We start from the raw sequence: 20,325 nt of genomic DNA, 5'->3' as shown, positions 1-20,325 counted from the left end.
CTCTGTGTAACATCTGTTGGCAGATCTCCCTGCCCCAGCACTAGCCAGGTTTAAAGTTAAACTGAAGCTTACTTATATGCCTTGACATCAACCTTGTAGTTGGAAGACTACAAACAGTTACAAAAAGTAAATAAATTATAACATTAATTCTTAAACTGTAAATTTTATTTCATAACGCTAAAGTATCTCTCAGGTAGATTCACCTGGCATGGTGAAGTACAAAAACTAAGACCACCCCCACTGGATGTAATGATTTCCCTGCCTGGCAGATAGCTTTTACCCTCTATCCTGGAATAAATTATGCAGCTTCAGACCCTTATGTGCAGGCAGGCATAATGTGGTAGCAAGGTTATCAGCTCACTCAAGTCCAGATGCTTGTTCTGGGCAAGCACAGAAGCCACCTTCTTTGTTTCCCCACTGCAGAGGGGCCAGTTCCTGGGCAGCTTGGCTGTGGGAGACACCAGTGCCTGCTGGGTGAGTGGCAGCAGGAGCAGCTGTCACAGCCCCAGCCCCTGCAGCACTCTGCCTACAGGGACGTGGTTTCTGTAATGGCGATGCCGGCGTCCTTTGCCATCGCGGAGAAGACGCCCTGCTTCACAAGCAGCTCCTCGGGGCTGTCGAATTCCACAATCTGCCCGGCATGCAGCACCATCACCCTGGCAGAAGGGAACAAAAGGCTTCAACTCCCAGGATCCAAGTGGATAGCTCTGCTGGTGCCAGCACTGCAGGCCCACCAGCCCTCACTCCTAAACCACTTCATGTGGTTCCCCTCTCAGCAGTGGTGAGGGCACAGCCCCTCCTCCTCCTCCCTGTGTTACGGGTCACATAAAAAATGTTTCTCCCACAAAGGCATCACTACTATCCTATCCTTCCTGTCCTTCTGTTCTCTTCACCACTGTAAATTACTGCCCCAGGCCCTGCATCTACCCCTGCCCCTCTGGCTGCATTCTTGCTTAGCTGCTGTCCACCTCTCACCCCATCTGGAGTCCAGATCCCCATTCCCTTTGCCCTGCAGTAGTGTCCCACAGTACCTGTTGCTGTCCATGATGGTGTGGAGGCGATGTGCAATAGTAAGGACAGTGCAGTCAGCAAACTCACTCCGGATTGTTGTCTGGATTAAATGATCAGTTTCCAGATCTACAGCTGCTGTTGCTTCATCCAGGATGAGGATCTTGGCTTTGCGGAGAAGGGCCCGGGCCAGGCACACCAGCTGCCTCTGCCCAACACTGGGATGAGATGAAGAGCATGAGTTACTAGACCGACTCCAGGGGACCTTCTGCAAGCCTACTGCATCTTGCTGCTCTGAGCCCAGCACTGTCCCTGGCCTTTCCCTGCTAACCATCTGCCACCCTGAGCACCATGTTCCTCAGCGTCTTACTCTCTGGGCCAGCACAGAAGCCTTGGCTCACACTAGCTCCCTAAGACCCCTGACTCCTCAGCCATTTTCTTCCATCTTCATTTCCCAGAAGCTTCTGTGCATCATCCCTGGACAGCCACTTTCCTGGAGGCTGCTTTTCCAGGCTGGTCCCTGAGATCTAGAGAAGGGAGGGGAGCTGGGCCTGCATCTACTCTCTGCTCACCTCAAGTTCTCCCCTCCCTCGCTCACGAGATGCAGCAGCCCCTCAGGAAGGCCTTGCACATATGTCTTCAGGTGAGCCAGCTCCAGGGCCTTCCAGACCTCCTCGTCTGAGTACTGGTCAAAGGGGTCCAGGTTCATCCGCAAGGTTCCAGTGAAGAGCACGGGGTCCTGCCAGGGACAGCATCGTGTTCAGCCCTATCACAGCCATTTAGCAGGCTCCATTTTGTGGCCTCCAAGTGTAGCCACATCCTGCTCACACCGCTGCCTGCAGCTGGCAAGGGATGTGGAAACAGCCTGCTCCCAGGCCTTTGGCACATCCACAGCACCCAGGGACACACTGAGGCCATGCAGTGCCTGCAGGGGCCGTGCAGCAATGGGATGTAGAAAGGTGGGGATCAGCTCACTTGGGGGATGATGGTGAGGTTGTTGCGCAGGTCGTGGAGGCCAATTGTTGCTATGTCCACATCGTCGATGATGATCTTCCCTCCAGCCGCCTCCAGCACCCGGAACAGGCAGTTGGTGAGGGAGGATTTTCCAGCCCCGGTCCGGCCCACAACCCCAACCTGTGGAAGCAGCTTTTTAGACCAGCTGACAGGGCTGTAGAATACAGGGCAGATGCTCTCAGTCTGGTGGGCCTTCCTGCCCTTACCATCACTCAGACTGTCTGCTTTGGTTCCTTTCCTGCAGCTCAAATCCCCAGGAGCCACATCCCATCACCATCCCACCCCAGGGCACAGACTGAAGCCGAGGAGAAGAAACTTTTACAGAGTCTCTGTAAAGAGCATAGTGAGGGCAGAGAACCTTCTCAGTGCTCCCAATACTACAGGTGATCCCCTGAAGAACCAGGTCCAGTTCAGGTCGGTAGCGAACTTTGTAATCAACGAACTGGATCTCTCCTCTGCTGGGCCAGCCACGTGGTGGACGCTTTTTTGTCACCCATGGAGCCTGGGGGAGGGCACAGGAGCATTAGGGGGGTTCACTCTGTGATGCTAACTAGCACCAAGCTGTGCAGCAGATGTTTGCCCAGACCCCTGGGTTCCTCACCTCGTTCTTCACCTTCATGTACTCATGGACCCGCTCCACAGCCACAATGTTTGTCTCCAGCTCCGAAGATGTCCGCACCAGCCAGTTCAGTGTTTGGGTCACCTGCATGGCAGAATCAGAGCATGCAGAGCTCAGTGGCACCCACAAACAACCATGTCCCACCTCGGCCCAGGGAATCATCCTGGGATCCTGGGTACAAGCATACCTGGCCTTCCCTGTAATGCTCCACTGCCAAGGCACAGCCCACCTGTCCCCAGCCCTTCAAAAACTTTGCTGCAGCATCTCTGATCCACAGCAGGGCCATATTCCTCCCCCTGGCAGCAAGTATCCCACTCAGACTGGGATGGATATGTGCTTCCCTGGCTCTATAGGCACTCCCCAGGTGATGGGACACCCCAGATAATCCCATTTCCAAGGATCAGACCTGGTGGCAAGGCAGTATCCTGCCACCAGCCCAGAGCTCCCAGAGACAACCCTGTCCTGGAATGAGAAAATGTTTCCAGTGACTCACATTGAGAGCGGAGGAGACAGAAAGACCCACGATGCCGCCCTCCAAAGTGTCCTTTGCAATTACTGCCAGAAGTGCAGAGAAGAAGACCACCAGGCTCCCAACGAACTCCAGACGGATGGCCAGCCACCTGCACCAGGAGAGGGCAGCTGAAGGGCAGTGAGAGAGGCAGGAAGGCATCTGCCTGTGCCCAACTCAGAGCCCACCAGTAATAGCAGCACTGCACCAGCATTCCTCACACCCACCATGGGCCCAGTGCTGTGCACACAGCACACAGTGGTACATGTACACAGCAGGTTCATTTATGTCAGTCCATGTCTCACACATAACCTCCTGTGCTGGTAATGCCATGTATCAGAAGAGCCCCAACCATTCAACCCTCATACACCCAAATCGTTTACCATTAAGATTCAAAACCAGAAAGTGTCTGCATCGTGCTCCTGCTGGGCCTGGAGGATCACCCTCTTTCCAGAACTCACCAAGAGCATCTCAGCCCTTGACTGCACAGCTCACCCTGCCCAGCCTCTGGACACTTTGTAGGGGGGCATACTCAGGCTTTCAAAATCACCCTGAAGTGTCCCATTGTCACAAATGGTGCCCCTATCCTAAACCACCCCAGTACCTACACAGAACCACAATGCTGAGATCAAGAGGGAGGACTTCAGGATCCCAGGGACCTCTTTTGGGACCCAGAAGCCCCCGGGCAGAAGTGCTGCAGGCTGTTCTGTGGCATAAGTAGTAAAACCCACCTATTAGATATTATCCAGGAATAAACACTTTTCTGATTTATGTCCATGGTGATCTCATTTTGCTTCAGGAACCGTTCTTGGTGTCCATAGGCCCGGATCACAGAAAGGCCTGACACTGTCTCACCAAAGTGGGAGTAGATGGGAGACCTGGTGACAGAGTCTAGACGCCTTAGCTGGCGTGATGTGGAGACATAAAAGCGCTGAAACGAGGGACACAGCTTGGTTACCAACACAAAGCCCAGCAGCCAGGAAGATACTGCTCTCAGCAGGGCAGAAGCTTCACTCAAGGCCCAGCTACTCACCAGCACAAAATAGTAGAAGATGCTCAAGGGAACGATAACGACAGTGAAGAATGGAGTGGCCAGGCAGATGACAATCAGTGTGCTGATGATGGCCATGAAACAGGAGAGCCAGCTGCGGAAGGACATGGGAATGGTCTCATCTACCGTGAAGATGTCCTGGAGATATAAAAATGTATAGAGAAGCAGTCAGTGACCCCAGGGAGATAGAGAAGCCCCAAAGGCCCCACACATACAGGGTTCCTACGCACTCCTGTGGTAACACAGTGCCAGACACTTGTAAAATATCAGATTATCCTGAATTGGTGTTGTGGTCACAACCTCATTTCTCAGCTTGGGAACAGCTGAGTTAACAGAGAAACTTCCTAGAATATTCCCCTGTTACACAGACCAGCTTTAAGAACTGCATCTTCACCAGGACCTAGGATGCAGGAGCAGTAATTGAAGCAAAAAGGGGGACAGGGTAAACTCCAGGTCCATGCAGGTGCAGCCACATCTCCAGCTGGTCCTCATCCATCTCCTAGCCAGGCACCACATACTCCCTCAACTCAGAGTAAACCCAGGCCCATAGGCCTAATTTTAAGAGAAATTAATATTCCCAAAAATCAAGAGATGGTACCAAAGGAAGAAGTGGAGTAGCAGCACACTCAAAATTGCCTGTTTGTATTTTCCCTCCTTTCTAATTTTCTCTTTGTTTTTGACCTTCACTTAGATAGAAAAGATTTAGATTTTGCTGGAGGTCTGTAACCACAGGGACTTCTCACGGTGGGACATGAGCTCTAGGCTCTTACCTCTCTTAGTAATCTACTATGGACCCTCTCTTTTTCTCCACATCCTACTCACCTAGGTGACCCCAAACATAACACGGTATCCAGGTGTAAGCTCCTCAGAACTGAGCAGAGGAGGTAACAACTTCCTGCCACACTTTCTTTCTAGTATAGCCCAGGATGTGGTTTGGCTCACGGTCAGCCTTCCATCCACCATGTCCTCCTGGTCCCTTCCTGGCCCTTACCTGGGCTCAGCTGTGCAGTGCTCAACAGGAGCAGGGTTATGCCACTACCCAGCGCTCTGCAGATGTGGTGGAACAAGCACCTTCTCCGTGTTGGGGGCATTCTCTTACCTTGGCAAACCTGTTGACGATGCGGCCGGTCGGGGTGGTGTCGAAGAAGCTCATGGGCGCGCGCAGGATGTTGCTGAGCAGCTGCTGGTGCATGACGCGGGAGGCTCGCATGGTGCCCTGCACCGACAGCATGGTTGCGAAGAGCAGGAAGATTGCTGTAAGGAGAGCACGAGGCTGTAACCAGCTCGTGGGTGACACTGGGCCCAGGCACCCTTTGCCTTGATAGACATGCACCAAGCCAGAAGCTCCACAGCGAGCCGCTGGGATAATCCTGCATCCCACCTCTTGGGAGGCCGCAGCAACTGTGTCCCAGCACAAGGGAGGAACATGAGCTCCACTGGAAAGCCTTGGGCCCTAGCACTATGTCTAATCTGATTAAGGAAAATTATCTTAAACTGAGGGGCAACACAGACTTGGAGCAATTTGTGTTGCTTTCAGACTGGATTTGTGTTGCTTTCAGACTGGATTGTGTCCACAATACAGCCACGAGCCGGAAGGAAGTCAGCAGCAGGCAAATGAACAAAATGCTGGTTCCTCTGCTCCTTAATGCACAGCTGGCTAAAGGCCTTGCAAGTCATATCCCTCCTGGACCACACAAACGAGGTGAATGGGAACTGCTGTCCTCCCACACTCACCTTGTGCCACCCCCAGTGCCCCAAAGACACCGATCCGCAGGTCCCGCAGCTGCGTGGGATAGGTCTGGTTCTCATAGCGCTTCGAATCGTCCGTCCAGTCACTGAGCCACAGGTTGGACCCCAGGTAGGCGACGTATTGTCCAACGTAGCCCATGACAATCCAGAAGGAAAAGCAAAAGCCAACAGCACGCAGGTACCGCAGGTACATAGAGAACTTCACCTGTGCACCAGTTGAGCCCGTCAGACCGCAGGCAATGATGCCCAGCACAGCCCCAGGACCCCACCTTGCTGCCCACAGTGCTCCCCTCCACCACCCCACCCACCGGCCCCAGGCAGCTCTGTCTCCTGCATGTCTCTTGGCTGTGGTGTGGCCACAGGCAGCTCTGTCTCCTGCATGTCTCTTGGCTGTGGTGTGGCCACAGGCAGCCCACACCAGCTGCTCTGAGCCACAGTCAGGGTCTGGCAGCATTTAGCCAGGACAGCACAGTGCTTCACCCCTCCATCCTCCTTACCCTGCCGGTTTCCACAGCTTCTTTCTCAATCAGTTGCTGTCCCTTCAGCTTCTTTGGGCGCTCTTCCTGGGCTGCCTTTTGGGAACTGGTGCTCCTTTTACTAAGGCTGCAGGGAGGTGATGAGTACCATTAGTTACAGGGTGTTGAATTGGTCCTAATCTCCTGGGGCTCCACCCCTGTGCTCCACTGGGTCTTCAGTGGTAGAAGAAAATAATGTCCTAACTGGAGCAGCTTTGAGTGAGAAGCTTTTGTGGAAGCACTAGGCATGTACAGCCATTAAATTAAAGCCTCATTCCCAAAAGCAGAACCAGCCATCAGCACAAGTTTCAGGGAAGACTGCAGAGTAAGGCTGTGGCACACTAGTGTAAGTAAAGGCAAAATCAGATGCTCCTGACCCAGAGCAGTTTGTGGTAGGAGCAGGCAGAGAGGCTTCCAGCTGGAACTCCCTAGGAAGCCCCCAGAACCCTGTATCCAAGGGAGCAGTGTGCAGGGCAGGGAAAAGAGCTGAGAGCTCAGGTCATGTCCCACCTGCGACTCAATTTTCTCCGATGGATGCTGGCCTCTCGCTTCAGGGTCATAGTCACCACATCATCAGGCCGCTCATCCATGCAAGGATCAATACCTTCATCAGCCTCCTCTTCATCCCCAGCTAAAGCAACAACTGCAAGCACAGAGATGAGGGAAGGTAGGGTCAGGCACTGAGGAAAGAGCAGATCCCATACACCACATCTCTGCTGCACTCAGCTTCATGCCGTACCCTAGGCCTAGGCTGTGTCCTGCCACCACATATCACACCTTCTCCAACCTTGCTGCAAGACCAGCACAGCAGGAGAAGGAAGAAATAACATTGTGCTGGAGGGACAACTGAGAGGGGATATAGGGCTAAAGGCCTGCACAGAGGCAATCCCTGCTGCTGACTTATCCAGCACCACCCACCAGACTTCAAGCAAAGATTTGTGCTAGTTTAGTAGGTGCAACTGGTAGGTCACATCACTCCAGCTCAGAAGCATCTCCTCGAGCAGGTGGAGATGGGCCTTGTGAAGACATGCTGGGAATGGCCAGGCTGCAGCTGGACAACTGAGCCCTGACAGGGTAAGCATCCACCTGACCTGACACCACTCCTCCCCATAGCACTGGGGGACATGATAAAGATGAAATATTATCCAGTGGGATGTTTAGAACAAACCAAAGGATCTTTCTGACCCCAGCATCACAAAAATATGGAGCCTGCTGCTACATGAGATTTTGGGACCCATAATAAATGAACTAAAAAGGGAGTAAAATATTTAAACAGGTCCTGTGCTGGATATTCAACATAATGCCTGAATCCAAATCTGAGTCAGGAAGTTATTGTGCTGCTGACCGCCAGAAGCTGAGAAGGATTCACAGCAGCCACCCTTGGTGCTTGGGCTGGATAGGGCCAGGTCAGGCTGACAGATCAGATCTTCATATTCCCAACATTAATGCACGGCCACTCTACCTGTCACAGCCCCACTGTGCTCTCAGTACCTGCAGTATTTTCCTCTGAAACATCCTCCTCCTGCTTTCCATACAAGTTCAGGAACTGGGAAAAGGCCCCCTTGTTTGCAAGCAGGGTGCTGTAGGAGCCATGCTCAGACACTGCTCCTGCTGTCAGCACCACGATGTTATCGACCTGGGGCAGGAAACTGATACTGTGCGTCACCAAGATCCGTGTCTGCAACAAAGGGGTTGCAGGGTAGTGATCATCAGAGCGCCCCTCATCCCCAGCCATGCCTTTGCAGGCTCTCCGTTTCCCACTGGGGGACTTGTCTGCTTATCAGTGCCTGGCTGTGAGGACACAGGGTACCCCTCTTGAGGCCTCTCCTGCCTGCTGCAGCCCCACGTGAAAACTATGGGATTCCTCTCTGTCCTCAGACTTCCTTGGAAAGCCAACACCACACCAGTGCCACTCCTGCCTGGCTGGGTGCTGGGTTGGAGGCTATGGGTACTCACCTTCTTTTGCAGCAGCCCTTTAGGGCCCAGAACATGCTGGAAGAGGTACTTGCCCACGTGGGCATCCACAGCAGACAGTGGATCATCCAGGATGTAGATGTCTGCATTGCTGTACACTGCTCGGGCCAGGCTGACCCGCTGCTTCTGGCCCCCACTCAGGTTGATTCCCTGGAAGGGAAGGACCTCCCTGGAAATGGGGCTGGCACAGGGCAACAGCTCTGACCTCTGCTGCAGGTGCTATCGCAAACCCACAGTGCCCAGGGCTGATACCTTCTCTCCAATCTCTGTCTGGTCACCTGCAGGCAGCAATTCCAGGTCTGGAAGGAGAGCACAGGCCTTGATGACCTGCTGATACCTGGCTTCATCCACTTCTGACCCGAAAATGATGTTGTCTTTCAGTGTGGCATTCTGGATCCAGGCCTGCTGGGGGACATAGGCCAGGGAGCCCTGGAAGGAGAGACAAGAACAGCTAGCTGTCAGAGATCAGCCACCTACAGTCACTGACACCTCCTGCAGCCTGTTCTTCCCCTGGGCCACCACACTGGGACAGTACTGCCCTACTTCCCTGCTGAGCCCCCAGGCAGCCCCAAAGCCCCGTGCACCAGCTGGCTCCTCTCACCTGGATGTTGATGTGTCCCTTGATATTCTCCATCTCCCCAAGCATGGCTGACACCAATGAAGATTTGCCTGAGCCCACAGCCCCCACCACAGCCACCAGGCTCCCAGGTGCGATGTCCAGGGTGACACTGCAAAGACATGAGGGCTGAAGAAGCAGCTCTGCCAGGTCACCCCTCAGTTCCTGCGTGGCACTAGCACAGAGCAGTGTCTCTGGGACACTCATGTCTAGCAGCACTGTGAGAGGTGATTGCCCTCCCCAGTTAATAACACAGAAAGCCTCCCCCTCCCCACTTCTCTGCCCCAATGTGGCTCAGAGCACTCACTCTCTTATGGCAGCATTGCTGTCCTGCTCCCAGGCAAAGGTGGCCTCCGAGAAACGCACAGCACTGCCTGGCAGAGAGACATGTCCCTCAGAGAGGGGAAAGCCCGGGGCTGGGCCAGCCTGAGGCCCACAGGGATAATCTGGAGGTTCACCTGCCTTCAATGGGGTTGTGGTGGATTGCTGAGGTGTCCAGGTCTTCTCCACTCAGGTAGCGCTCCAGCCTCGCAGTCGACACGTTGGCCTGCCATGGTAGAAAGGGGATGAGGACGGTACATGGGCATGGGGCAGGAGCCCCATAAGCAGAGCACCACATCACAATGCCCACCCAAGCTCTGGGCCCCAAACCTGTGTTATGCATGTGAGTCCTGTCCCACCCCACTGCAGCAGAGTCCTGTGCACTGACCCCTGGGGGTCTATCACACCATGTGCTGGTTTGGGCAGAGGTCACAGGATCCCCCTACATGCCCTGCCCTATGTGAGGCCTGACCTGCACCAGGGAGGAGATGACCATGGGCAGTGTGGACATGGGGAAGCGCAGCACATTGAAAAGGGAGATGGCAGTAAAGGCCTTCTGTGCATCCAAGATGTTTCTCTTATCCACAAGCACATAGACACCAAAGCTTGCCAAGGAGACCTAGGACAGATAGCAGGGAAAGCCACCATCAGTGTGTTTGTATGCAGCCCAGACCCTCACACTGCCCCAAGGCCTCAGCAGTGCCTTTGTGCTGGGGACCTGTTCCCCTCTTGCTTCCATTCTCCCTTGGGCCCCGTTTCACCACCCTGATGAGACCCCTTTCCACCACAGCTCTCCTGCCAGCAGCCAGAACCATAATCTCTATCGCAGGCACCCACCAGCCAGCCCCTTCCTCGCTGCAGAAACACTCCAGCTGAGGTTCCAAATATTTCCCATCCCCTTGGACACAGCCCAGCCCCAGCTGAAAGGAAGGTACACCCCTCCCCAGGGCTGTTGTCACTCACCAGGGAGGGGGCACACGTGAACACGAAGACAGAGACTGACTGCAGGTAACCGAAGTTCACCAAGTTCTTGAGCTCAAGTGCCCGGATCTCATTAACTCGCTTCTCGAAGGAGGGCTCCCAGGCAAAAAGCTTCAGGATCTGCACAATGAGCAGGGTGAGCAGATGCTGACCTCACAGGAATGCTCACCTCCACACTGGGCTCACTGGTGCACCTCCATCACCAGCTCCTGGCTTGGCCACTGCATCTGCCCTCTCCTGTTCTGCTTATAGCATTTCCCCACTGCACTCCCACTCCCTCAGTCTCAGCTTACAGGTCACTGCCAGCCCCTCTGCCACCATGCCACAATCACAGCCATCTAGGAAACACTCAGAAAGTCCTTTTTCAGCTCCCAAGTCTTAGTCCAAGTATCCAGAGATCCTCCTCAACCAACTTTAGAAAAGATGAGGCAGCCAAGGGAATTATTGAGACCCAGGCAAAGGATCCTTGAGCTAGACTAACACTGGTGCTGTAGGGTTATACATGTGCTGCCTCCAGGTACAGTGCACCAAGAAGAGGGGTGCAGCAGCTGCCTGGAGAATCTCCACTCCACTGCTCACCTTGATTCCATTCAGGATTTCAGTCATTATTTTCATGCGTCCGTCCTTGTTCTTCATGTTCCTCTCCTACAAACAGAAGAGCCAGACATCATGTAACCAAACAGCAGCTTCCCCTTGGAAATACATCTGGGCTACCACAGGGAAGGGAAGGATGGGCTCCACAGCCCAGAGAAGTCATCCCACAAATTTGAGCCTGTGGTTCTGGACAAGCTGGGGTAAAACACCACCCTGCTATCAGGTAGAAGCTAAAGCTTTATCTTACGGTTGGCAATATCTCATTTTTAGCCCTCAAGGCTGTGCCCAGTCTGGTTCAAGTTCAGCTGAGATGGTCGAACAGATCTCACCTGTCTCCTACTCATGGTAGCTGATCACCTCTTGCTCAGGCTAGAGACACCCCCAGCCCAAGTGAGATCAACTTCATAGGCTGGGAAAGATCCACAGCATAAAAACAAAGGGTACGGAGTGTGGAAAATAGGGAGGGGAGCAACAGTGGGGTTGGATGTGGAAGAACAGGGAGGATATTGCACCCACCACTGACCTGAATGGTTTTGGCCTTGGCAACCAGGAACGCATTTATGGGGAGGAGCAGCACCATGGTTGCAATGCCAGCCAAGACAGAGGGGCCCAGTTCTCCCCAGAGGAAGATGATGGACAGAATAATTTGCAGGGGGGATGACCACAGATTGTGAATAAAGTTGGCCAGGTCCATGAACCTCTGGGCATCAGCTGACATCAGATTCACAGTCTCTCCCACCGTGGATTCCTTGCGGGTGGCTCCGGACATGGTGAGCGACTAGAAAGAGAAAGCACAGTCAGCACAGGCCAGCCTGGGAGCAGCCCTGCTGCCAGCAGCATGGGTCAGAGCAGGGAATCAGCAGACCAGGCTGAAACCACTTCTGGGTTTGCTCCTCGTGCCTCTGTACTAGCCACCAGTGCTCTCCTCACTGCCTGCACACCTGAAACCACTGGATGCTGGGTGCAAGGACAAACACCCATGTGCAGGAATTCTATTGGCCCCTGCCCCAGGCGTTGCACTGCTCTGAGAAGAAACCTCCTTTAGCCCCTGTAGCAGTCAAACACAGCAGCAGCACCCAGGTCCCAAGCAGAACTAGGGCTCACAGTGTCCTCAGTGCTGGGTGGGTGCCCCCAAAGCTCTGCCTTCTGAAGAGGAAAGTGCACACACCCCAGATGGGACAGGCAACCAGCGATTTTATCCACAGCCCAGCTTGAAGGAAGCCAACTGGGATGATGACAGGACCATACAGACCTTCTTGTAGATGGCAGCAATGAGACTGGCTCGCACATTTATGCCAAGCTGGAAGCACAAGCTGAAGTGCTGCTGCAGGCAGAGGGACTGGACCAGCGACGTCAGGAACAGCAGGATGGCATACAAATAGCCTTGCCAGGCAAAGGAATCCTCATCTGACACAAAGGCAATCAGCAGCCTGGTGGGGAAAGAAGCTCATGAGACACACACCCCAGTGAGACAGAGCCAAGCAGGATGCTCCAAGTGAATGCGGGGAGAGCATCCTCACAAGGGTGGTGAGCAAAACCCTGCCCCAGAGAGCTGGCTTGATGGTCAGCAAGCTGGGAACCCTGTTCTGCCAGAGACACAGCAGAGGGTCACTAATGTAAGATCATCCACAGAGACTGTGCTGCTCTGCAAAACAAACTGGGGAGGCCCTGCTGGGCTGAGCTGCACTGACTCATGGAAGGCCACAAAGAAGAGGCGGGACTGTCTCCAGGGGGAGAGCAGGACTTCGTGACAGGATGCAAGGGAGAAAGATATTACACATAAGAGCTGGCAGCCAGCTCAGATCAGTTCTTTGTTAAACTGTATCCCAGCACATTCTCTCATTTTTGGTGAGGGCACAAAATGTCCCCAGGGTCTGTGGCTGGGAGAGGCACACACATATAGAGATGGTGGGGTTGGATACAGTGCACACACTGGGAGGTGGTGGGCTGGGTGCAAAGTCAGGACAGAGACAAAGGACTCACTTCAGCAGCTGGGGGCTGACAAACACAAGTGCATCATGCACCAACTTGAATGCCACTGCTAGTAGGAGATTCTGCTGGAAGGTCTTGCCCAGCGTTTTCATCAACCAGCCCTTGGGGTAATCCTTGTGGCTGTCATCTCCCTTCTTCTTCTTCTTCTTTGGCTGCTTTTCCTCCTAGAGGGAAGCCCACATAGAAGTGAGGGAGCTGGCTGTGCAGGCATCCTGCATCTGGAAGGATGCCTCAGGGCAGCACCTCACAGACCCCAGACCAGGTATCCTGAATGAAGCCTTAGCTTTAGCTCCTGTCACATTCCCCTTTCACTGACCCCTGCCTATGTCATACACACCCAGGACTAACACCTTCTCTTTTGTACCAAAGACAATTGTTAAAACCCAAACCAGCTTGAACCTCTCAGGTTAAAAATCAGGCAAACATTGTGAAGAATCTGAGGCCAGGGGTGGTCACAGGATGATGTTCACTCTGACCTCATTGATGGAAAGTATCTGAGGTAGACAGACATAAGGGAATGGCTTGTACTGTAGATTTGAGGGTGGTTCCTGTCTTTATGTAAGGCAGAAAGATGGAGATCATCCAACCAAGAGACCAACATCCTTTGTTGGTCTCTCAAAATACGGGGATCTGCCAAGGACATGACAGGAAGACCCTGTCATGTGTTCCCCTATCCTTGCCCATGGCCCTGCAGGATCAAAGAAGGGAAAACCCAGCAAAGAGAGCTGCAGGGAGATGAGGTGACCCTACTCCCTGAGGTTGGAGCTGGACGTCTCCGTCTCACACATGGCCAAGAGTAGGAATGGATTTACCAGCACCAGGATGTCTTGGCTCTGGGCCTTGCTCATGCTGTTCCCATAGTCTGGGTCACCTTCCCGGCGTCTCTTCTTGAGTTTCCGTTTCTCCATTTCTGCTCTGGCCTTCTGCATCGAAGCCTTCATGTTCTTCTCAAAAGCAGTGTAAAGAGCCTTTGTCTTGTCTTTGTCTTGCAATTCCCAGACATCCTCTATCTCCAAAGGCTTGCGATAGCCCTTGAAAACAGTTCTGTGGGACAAATAAATCCCACAATACTTGTTGGAGAGTCCTTGCTGCAAATGCAGAGCTTTCACACCCATGCTGGCCCCAGGTTCAGGCTGCACAGGCTGTACCCAATGTGGTGCCTCTCCCAGGTAACTCCAAGCAGCCTGTGCTGCAGGCTCCCCTGAGGCACCCCTACATTTTGCCAGCCTGACCTCCCTCAGAGCCCTGCTCACCTGCTGTACCATTCGAAGGTGACGGAGCTCAGGACGGAGGCTGTCACCTCTGGGTTCTATGGTACAAAGCAAAGGGGGTACTGAGAGATTCTTTATGCTGGGGGATAGTTTTGACAAAAGCTGATTTAGCACCCCCAGCCATTAAAAGGAGACTCATAGGTTTCAAACCGTGCCAGCTACAGGCCCAGAAGCCTCAGCTCAGAGGCAGCAGCAGCCCACCCTGGACACACATGCAGATGCCCCATGCTGCAGGCTCCAGCTCTTGATGGGTCCTGTGCTGAAGTCCTCAGGTCTTCCCTAGGAGCCTGGAGCCTGCATGGATCCTGCCCTGCCCCACACAATGCTCAGGATGTGGTGCCCCAAACCCACTCCCATGTAGTCCTCACACCTTCTTTGTGATTTCCTTTGTTTCTGGGGCAATATCAGAGAAGCCTGAGACAAGGAAGAGCAGCAGTTGGAGTCCGTAGGAGATGAAGAAAAGGATAAATCGTGGCAGGTCAGAGATTGGTTCCTGCAGAAATGGAAAGCCCAGGGTTACTGCTGGGAGTTGTCTCAAGGCCTCTGGTACTCCGAGATAAGATCCATCCCCTGGCTGAGCCAAACAGAGCAGTCCAAAACTCGCTCTGAGTCCTGGATCAGCTTCCCTTTGCCACTTCTCCCTGCTTCTCCCTGACCTCCTCCCATGTTTAAAGGAAGAAATGAGTCCTGGAGGGCTTATACTTCCCCAAAGAGACAGGATGAATTCAAACAGCAATTGCTTCTCAGGTCTTTTCTGGTTCCCTAAGGTCCCCAGGGCAGCTGGGACCTCAGTGACACAACAGAGAGCTTGTCAAGAGAAGAGTATGAAGAAGCTTTCTTTGGAAACAGAACAAGACCATGGGGAAGCACAGAGCTTCCTGTCAAACCCAACCTGCAGGGCTTTCCGGACGAGGGACTGGAATGGCAGTATCCCACAGAGAAGGGACAGTATCCAGAAGCAGAAAAGCACCCCTGAATCTCTGCACAAGCAGAAGCGTCGTGCATCGTGGATCAGCAGGACCATGATCTGGGGGAAAGAAAATCAGTCAGAGCTGCAGGACTAGGTCTGGCTCTAAAGGTGGCTTTGGAGCATGTGTGCTGGGATGCCAGCACACATGATCTTCTGGAATTCACTGCCTTGGGTACCCTGAACACACCATCAACCCTTCATAAGCTTCAGAATTAATTATATGGGCCAAAGGTTTATTTCTGGAAGACATAAGATCAGGTTTGAATGTGCCCTCACATTACAGCAGGGCACTATTACCCTTTCTGGCTGTTGTCACTCCAGATTCTCAGACATATCAAGCCATGAGGGGTCACACCCTGTCTCCTGCACCTTGCCTCCAAACCTGCAACTGAACCCAGATCACGTTCCAGCAGTACAGCCTCTCTGGGCAGTCCCCTTGCCTTATCATCTCACATGGATTCTGCATATGAAACTAAATGACGTGACAAAATAAGAATGAAAGCAAATGAGGGTTCTATTTTGCTTTTAAGTGCAGCTCCTGAGCATTTGTTAAGACTGTTAGAACACCCTATGTCTCACACAAGATGTCTGTAACTTCCATGCACATATTCCATCAAGCCAATAGCCACTAGGTCCCCTTTAGCCAGCTTTCTCCTCTGGGCATCCCGTGGTACTTCCTGGCTCTGCACAAAACCAAGCAGCAATGTTTAGGAAGCTGGGAGACATCAGAGCAGCAAGCCATGGTCTGATGTTCACACTGCAAAATCAGTCCTGTGAAACCCACACTGCTCCTAGTAAAGGTTTGGTCAGAGAGCTCAGCTACACTTGCAGGCATTGAATCATCCCGGTTTTAAGGATAACAGCAGTTAAAGCAGTACATCCAGGCACCTGCCCTCAACATATCTCCCTCATGCACCACACATGCAGGTTTGGGGCTAGTCCTACCCAAATTCCAGGCTACCCTTCCCCTGTGGACACAGCTTCCCACTGATCTCTGTGCTAGAGAAGTCTTGTGCTGCTTGGTGCTGCAGTCTCACCCTATCCCTGGTGACACACTGACGTTCACAACTGAGTCCTTACCCAGGTGGCGATGTACAGGCTGGGGTTAGTGTACTGGACAGCTGGCACAGCATCCTGCTCAGCATCCTCTACAAAGGCCAGGGCCAACCCCGCCACTGCTGTCAGCATCAGCAGAACAGCCAGCACCTGCAGGGAGAGAGGGCCAGCCCGTTGTGGACACTGAGAACCACTGGGAGACAACAGAGTTCGGCATAAAATACACCCATATATCCATGCACCCTTTTCAACCCAGACTGGGCCTGGGAGAGCTTTCAACCCTGTGAATGTGCCACAGTTCCACAGGAGCACTGCCATCATTTTAAATCTGGAAGATAACAGCCCACAAGATGAGAAGCCCCAATACACACTCTGCCCTCCCTCCCAGTGCATTCCTCCCTGTTACGCACTCTGTCCCAGATATGCCTCCTGCTGGACTCCCCCTTACATTTATGTCACAGATGGTCCCCTATCCCATTGCTCCTTCTGTCCTACACTCCTCATCTTTCCATCCCACATCTGACTGTAGCACAGAGTCTTTCCACTCATACCACCACCACCTCAGGCTGCTCCAGCCTGTCATCTGTGCCCTTTCATCTCCACTCTACCTGTTTGATGATGTAGAGTTTGGTCACAGAGGATTTCTTGGCCCTGGATTTGCACATGGGCAGGAGCTGCCATGGGGCCAAAATCCAGAAGAAGCCAAGGGGTACCCAGACCAACACAGTCTGCTGGAAGCACACAGGCAGGTCAGCATCCGGACGAGCAAGGTAGGAATCATTCTGGAGCAGCAAGGACAGAACACCAAGTCACTCATGATGGCTTGACTCTCACTTGGCACACAGGACAAGAGCCAACACTCCTATAGGTCCTGCCCACCCAGCTCCACCCCACTGCATCCCCCCTTCAACACCCACCCTCCTGGCCGAGTATTTCAGAACTCAGCCAAGGTCTGAGCGATATCCCTATTCCCAGCTCTCTGCCTGAATGTGGGATGGCCATCCCTTGTTGGAGCCAAGCCAGCAGAAGCAGCTGAAGCCAAATCATTCCCCAGAAGTCCATACAGGGTGTCCTGTGTTCCCGGGGAGGCGAAAACAGGACAGAGCTCAGGTGCCATTGCCTCAGTGTCTGGTGAACACCATGCAGGCAGTGCACAGCACTCGGTGCCGTGGCACTCCTAGATAAACCCCAGAACCTCTGCTGACCACTGGCAGTTGGGTCACTGGCAGGACAAGCTGTGAGCCTTGGAATCCACTGCTCTTTCCCAGGAGAACAGTCAAGGACAGAAGAACAGGCAATGGGGATGACACAGCTACTCACCCAGAAGACGGAGCCGCAGAACTTCTCCAGGGCTGCTGACATAGCTCAGGGGAGAAGAAACGGCAGCTCCTTCCTCTCACTCTGCCCAGCTGAGAGACCTGAGCAGATGCTTGGGATAAAAGTCCCCCCACACCCTCAAGCGGTCTTGGGACAGAACTCCTGATGACACACAGTTATTTATTAACTTGGTGCTATTGCACAACCCCACAACCCAATGCAGTGACCAAAGGGGCTAGGGAAGCTGCACAGGCCCAGGAGAGGGGAGGAGAGGAAGACACAAGAAAGAGATCAAAGGGGAGATACAGGAGAGTCACTGCAAGACACCACAGCCATTGCTCAGAAACCACAGACTTGATCAGTGCACGCCAACAGACACAAGCTCGCCTGGACCTGCTAAAGACATCACTTTGATGCAACAGACTTGTCTGGTGAGAAGACTGCTGCATGCCAATAAAAAGTCCAGCAACAGCTGGTCCCACAGCGGCTGCTGCCCCCTGGCAAGGGGGCCCGTGACACCAGCAGTGCCCCAGACCTGGGGATCTGCAGTGTCTGGCAGCTGAGCTGACCACATGCACTGGTCTTTCTGAGTCCTCGGGATCTGGGTTCTTTTTACTAATTTCCAGCTTGAAGAGCCTAGATTTTCCAAACCACTTTTGCTTTTTTCTTTCCCACATGTCCATGTTGTCTGTGTGTTATGGCAGCTGGTGGACTGCAAAACCCCAAAGAGACTTTGAATCTTCATTCTAAAGTAACCCCCAACATCTGAGACAGAAAGAGGATGATTCTGAGGACAGTGATTGCCACTGAATCCTTGTTGCTTAGAAAGGCCTAGGTGTGACAGGAACATGTGGGGATGGTGCTACTAAGGCTGGAAATGGATTTGCTTTATGACGTGTGGTCTTGAAGAACAAAAAGGGGATATAAAGGTAGATAAAAGGGGACAGTAGGGTGACTGCAATGATTATGCTGTCTCATTGTACACAGAGTTACAAGATAACTCAGAAGTCAAGGGTGACATGATGAATAATTGCTCAGGAAGCATCAATACCAAAGAAAGGCTCAATGTCCAACTCAGTGGTTAATTATTAGCAGATTTTCTGATTAAATTCACGTGTTTTTGTAAATAAAACTACTCCTAGTGCCATGTCCAGAACCAATACACTGCTCATGAGAGCAGTAAACTGATGCAATGAGTAAGAAGTGAATGGAGCAGTTACTCAGCCCTTCTCCATCTGGACTGCTGATGTGATTCTTCTTTCTACACTGGCACAGGTGTTCTCTGGCCTTGCTCAAAACCACTTGGAGCACTGCTGCCAAGGTGGCCACTTACTTATGACATCTTCCTACATAATGCCCTGTCCCATTGCTTGTCTCAGTTTCTACAGGTCACAGCTCACCCTCACCCTGTCTTTCGTCTCTCACTCAGAGTTGAAGCCCTAAGCACAGGGTTCTGCTCTCTTTGATATTCAGAGCAAGCACAACCCACTTTCTCTATCCTCACACCCTCCTAAAAACCCACAAAGCTTTACTGTCCTTCAGCTCCTTCCATAAATCTTCCTCCACTAAAATACCCAGAAAACATTCACTGAGACCAAGATAATGAAAGTAGTAGCACCTCTTTGGCCAGCAATATCAGTTTCCCTGTGCTCCCCCATCTTTATCCATCTATTGTACAGCTTAACTTTTCAAAACTAGGCATTGATTTGTGCCTGTCTCACACAGGGTGTGATCCAGAGGTCTCTGCCAGGTACTTGACCAAATTCCTCCAGCACTCACTGCTCTGAACGATTTGTTTTTCTGCCTTGTCATGCTCTTACCCCATGTTTTTGAGGCAGCTGGATCAGCAGAATATTCATCTAAATTGAGCTATCAGTATCATAATCATGGCCATGACTCCTGAAATCAACACAGGTCATGAACTCTTAAAGTGAGTATTCCAAACTCTTAGTAACCATAACCACAAATTATGTGATTATATGACTATGCAGTCATTCCTTCCCAGCTCCTGTTAAGAACTTAAGTTCCCAGGGTGTTTTGGGAGACATCAATACCTCTGGGACAAAATTGAATGTGGAAATTGTGAAAAGATGGATGTACTCTTTAAAATGAAAATATGTAGTCTTGATGGTAGGTTTTCAATAACGTGATTCTATTTAAGGTGACAAAGGTGCTGCCCCCTTGTCAAGTATCACATTTTTTCCATACATCCTCACAGGCTGTAAGCTATTGCCAAGATATTGGGAAGAGAAATATGTACCCTGCATTTGCTTCCTGAAGTCCACTATCTCAGCTGAGGGAGGGATTATCTCCCAAAGAAGAGCAGGCAACAAGGAGAGAGGTGCTTCACCTCTCAGATCTCTACTCTTCTAATGAAAATTAAAATCTTTCACTGGGTATTTTACAGAGTAACTGAAATGAGTCTGAGGCTTCAATCCTGAATAGGCAGCAATGACCCAAAAGACACATTCCCCAAGCACTGTCTGGAAAACAAGCAGTTTATGCTTTATGTTGGGACAAGGACCTGGAAACTCCCTTAGGAAAAGCAGCTTGTCCTTCCAAGAAATCTCATCATACACCACCCCTGCCTCCAAGCGCTGAGGACCTATAGCCCAGGATGTCTCACAGCTCCCTCACCTAATCAGTCAGGTGCTTCTCACTACTTACAGCTGCTGCATTGCTAATACCCACCTATCCCACTGGCCTTGTTTCCCAGCTGTGGCTATGATGTTCCTCACCCTGGTATTCTGTGTGTGATTATATTCTCTG

The 20,325-nt window shown here is 52.2% G+C and overlaps 1 protein-coding gene across 2 annotated transcripts; it reads right to left on the bottom strand.

The window, feature by feature from the left end:
• Positions 1–147: 147 nt before the first annotated feature.
• Positions 148–20,148, bottom strand: ABCC2 (ATP binding cassette subfamily C member 2). Of its 2 annotated transcripts, XM_023929703.2 has the most exons (32): positions 17,560–20,148; positions 16,848–17,021; positions 16,264–16,389; positions 15,106–15,240; positions 14,584–14,706; positions 14,196–14,251; positions 13,755–13,986; positions 12,934–13,106; positions 12,203–12,380; positions 11,474–11,728; positions 10,936–11,001; positions 10,339–10,476; positions 9,848–9,994; positions 9,513–9,601; positions 9,362–9,424; positions 9,040–9,166; positions 8,691–8,867; positions 8,421–8,588; positions 7,956–8,142; positions 6,975–7,107; positions 6,447–6,552; positions 5,935–6,154; positions 5,300–5,454; positions 4,183–4,338; positions 3,881–4,080; positions 3,135–3,261; positions 2,624–2,725; positions 2,381–2,524; positions 1,984–2,142; positions 1,581–1,747; positions 1,032–1,226; positions 148–656 (listed from the first exon to the last, which is right to left on the bottom strand). In XM_023929703.2, the coding sequence occupies exons 1-32, from the start codon at positions 17,599–17,601 to the stop codon at positions 527–529; spliced, it is 4,650 nt and encodes a 1,549-aa protein (XP_023785471.2). In that variant the 5' UTR covers positions 17,602–20,148; the 3' UTR covers positions 148–526. The 2 variants fall into 2 exon arrangements, with proteins under 2 accessions (XP_023785471.2, XP_086756843.1); XM_086900717.1 differs by lacking the exons at positions 15,106–15,240; positions 16,264–16,389; positions 16,848–17,021; positions 17,560–20,148 and adding an exon at positions 14,870–15,006.
• Positions 20,149–20,325: the final 177 nt, after the last annotated feature.

The sequence above is a fragment of the Cyanistes caeruleus genome, chromosome 8 (assembly GCF_971803275.1).
Source record: "Cyanistes caeruleus chromosome 8, bCyaCae1.hap1.1, whole genome shotgun sequence".
Classification (NCBI taxonomy): domain Eukaryota; kingdom Metazoa; phylum Chordata; class Aves; order Passeriformes; family Paridae; genus Cyanistes; species Cyanistes caeruleus.
This window is presented reverse-complemented; position numbering and strand designations above follow the sequence as displayed.

Coding starts and splice junctions, on each gene's coding strand:
- ABCC2 (XM_023929703.2), bottom strand. CDS start 17,601: ATGTCAGCAGCCCTGGAGAAGTTCTGCGGCTCCGTCTTCTGG. Junction 16,390..16,847: donor AACTCTACATCATCAAACAG/GTAGAGTGGAGA, acceptor CTCTCCCTGCAG/GTGCTGGCTGTTCTGCTGAT. Junction 8,589..8,690: donor AGACAGAGATTGGAGAGAAG/GTATCAGCCCTG, acceptor CTTCCCTTCCAG/GGAATCAACCTGAGTGGGGG.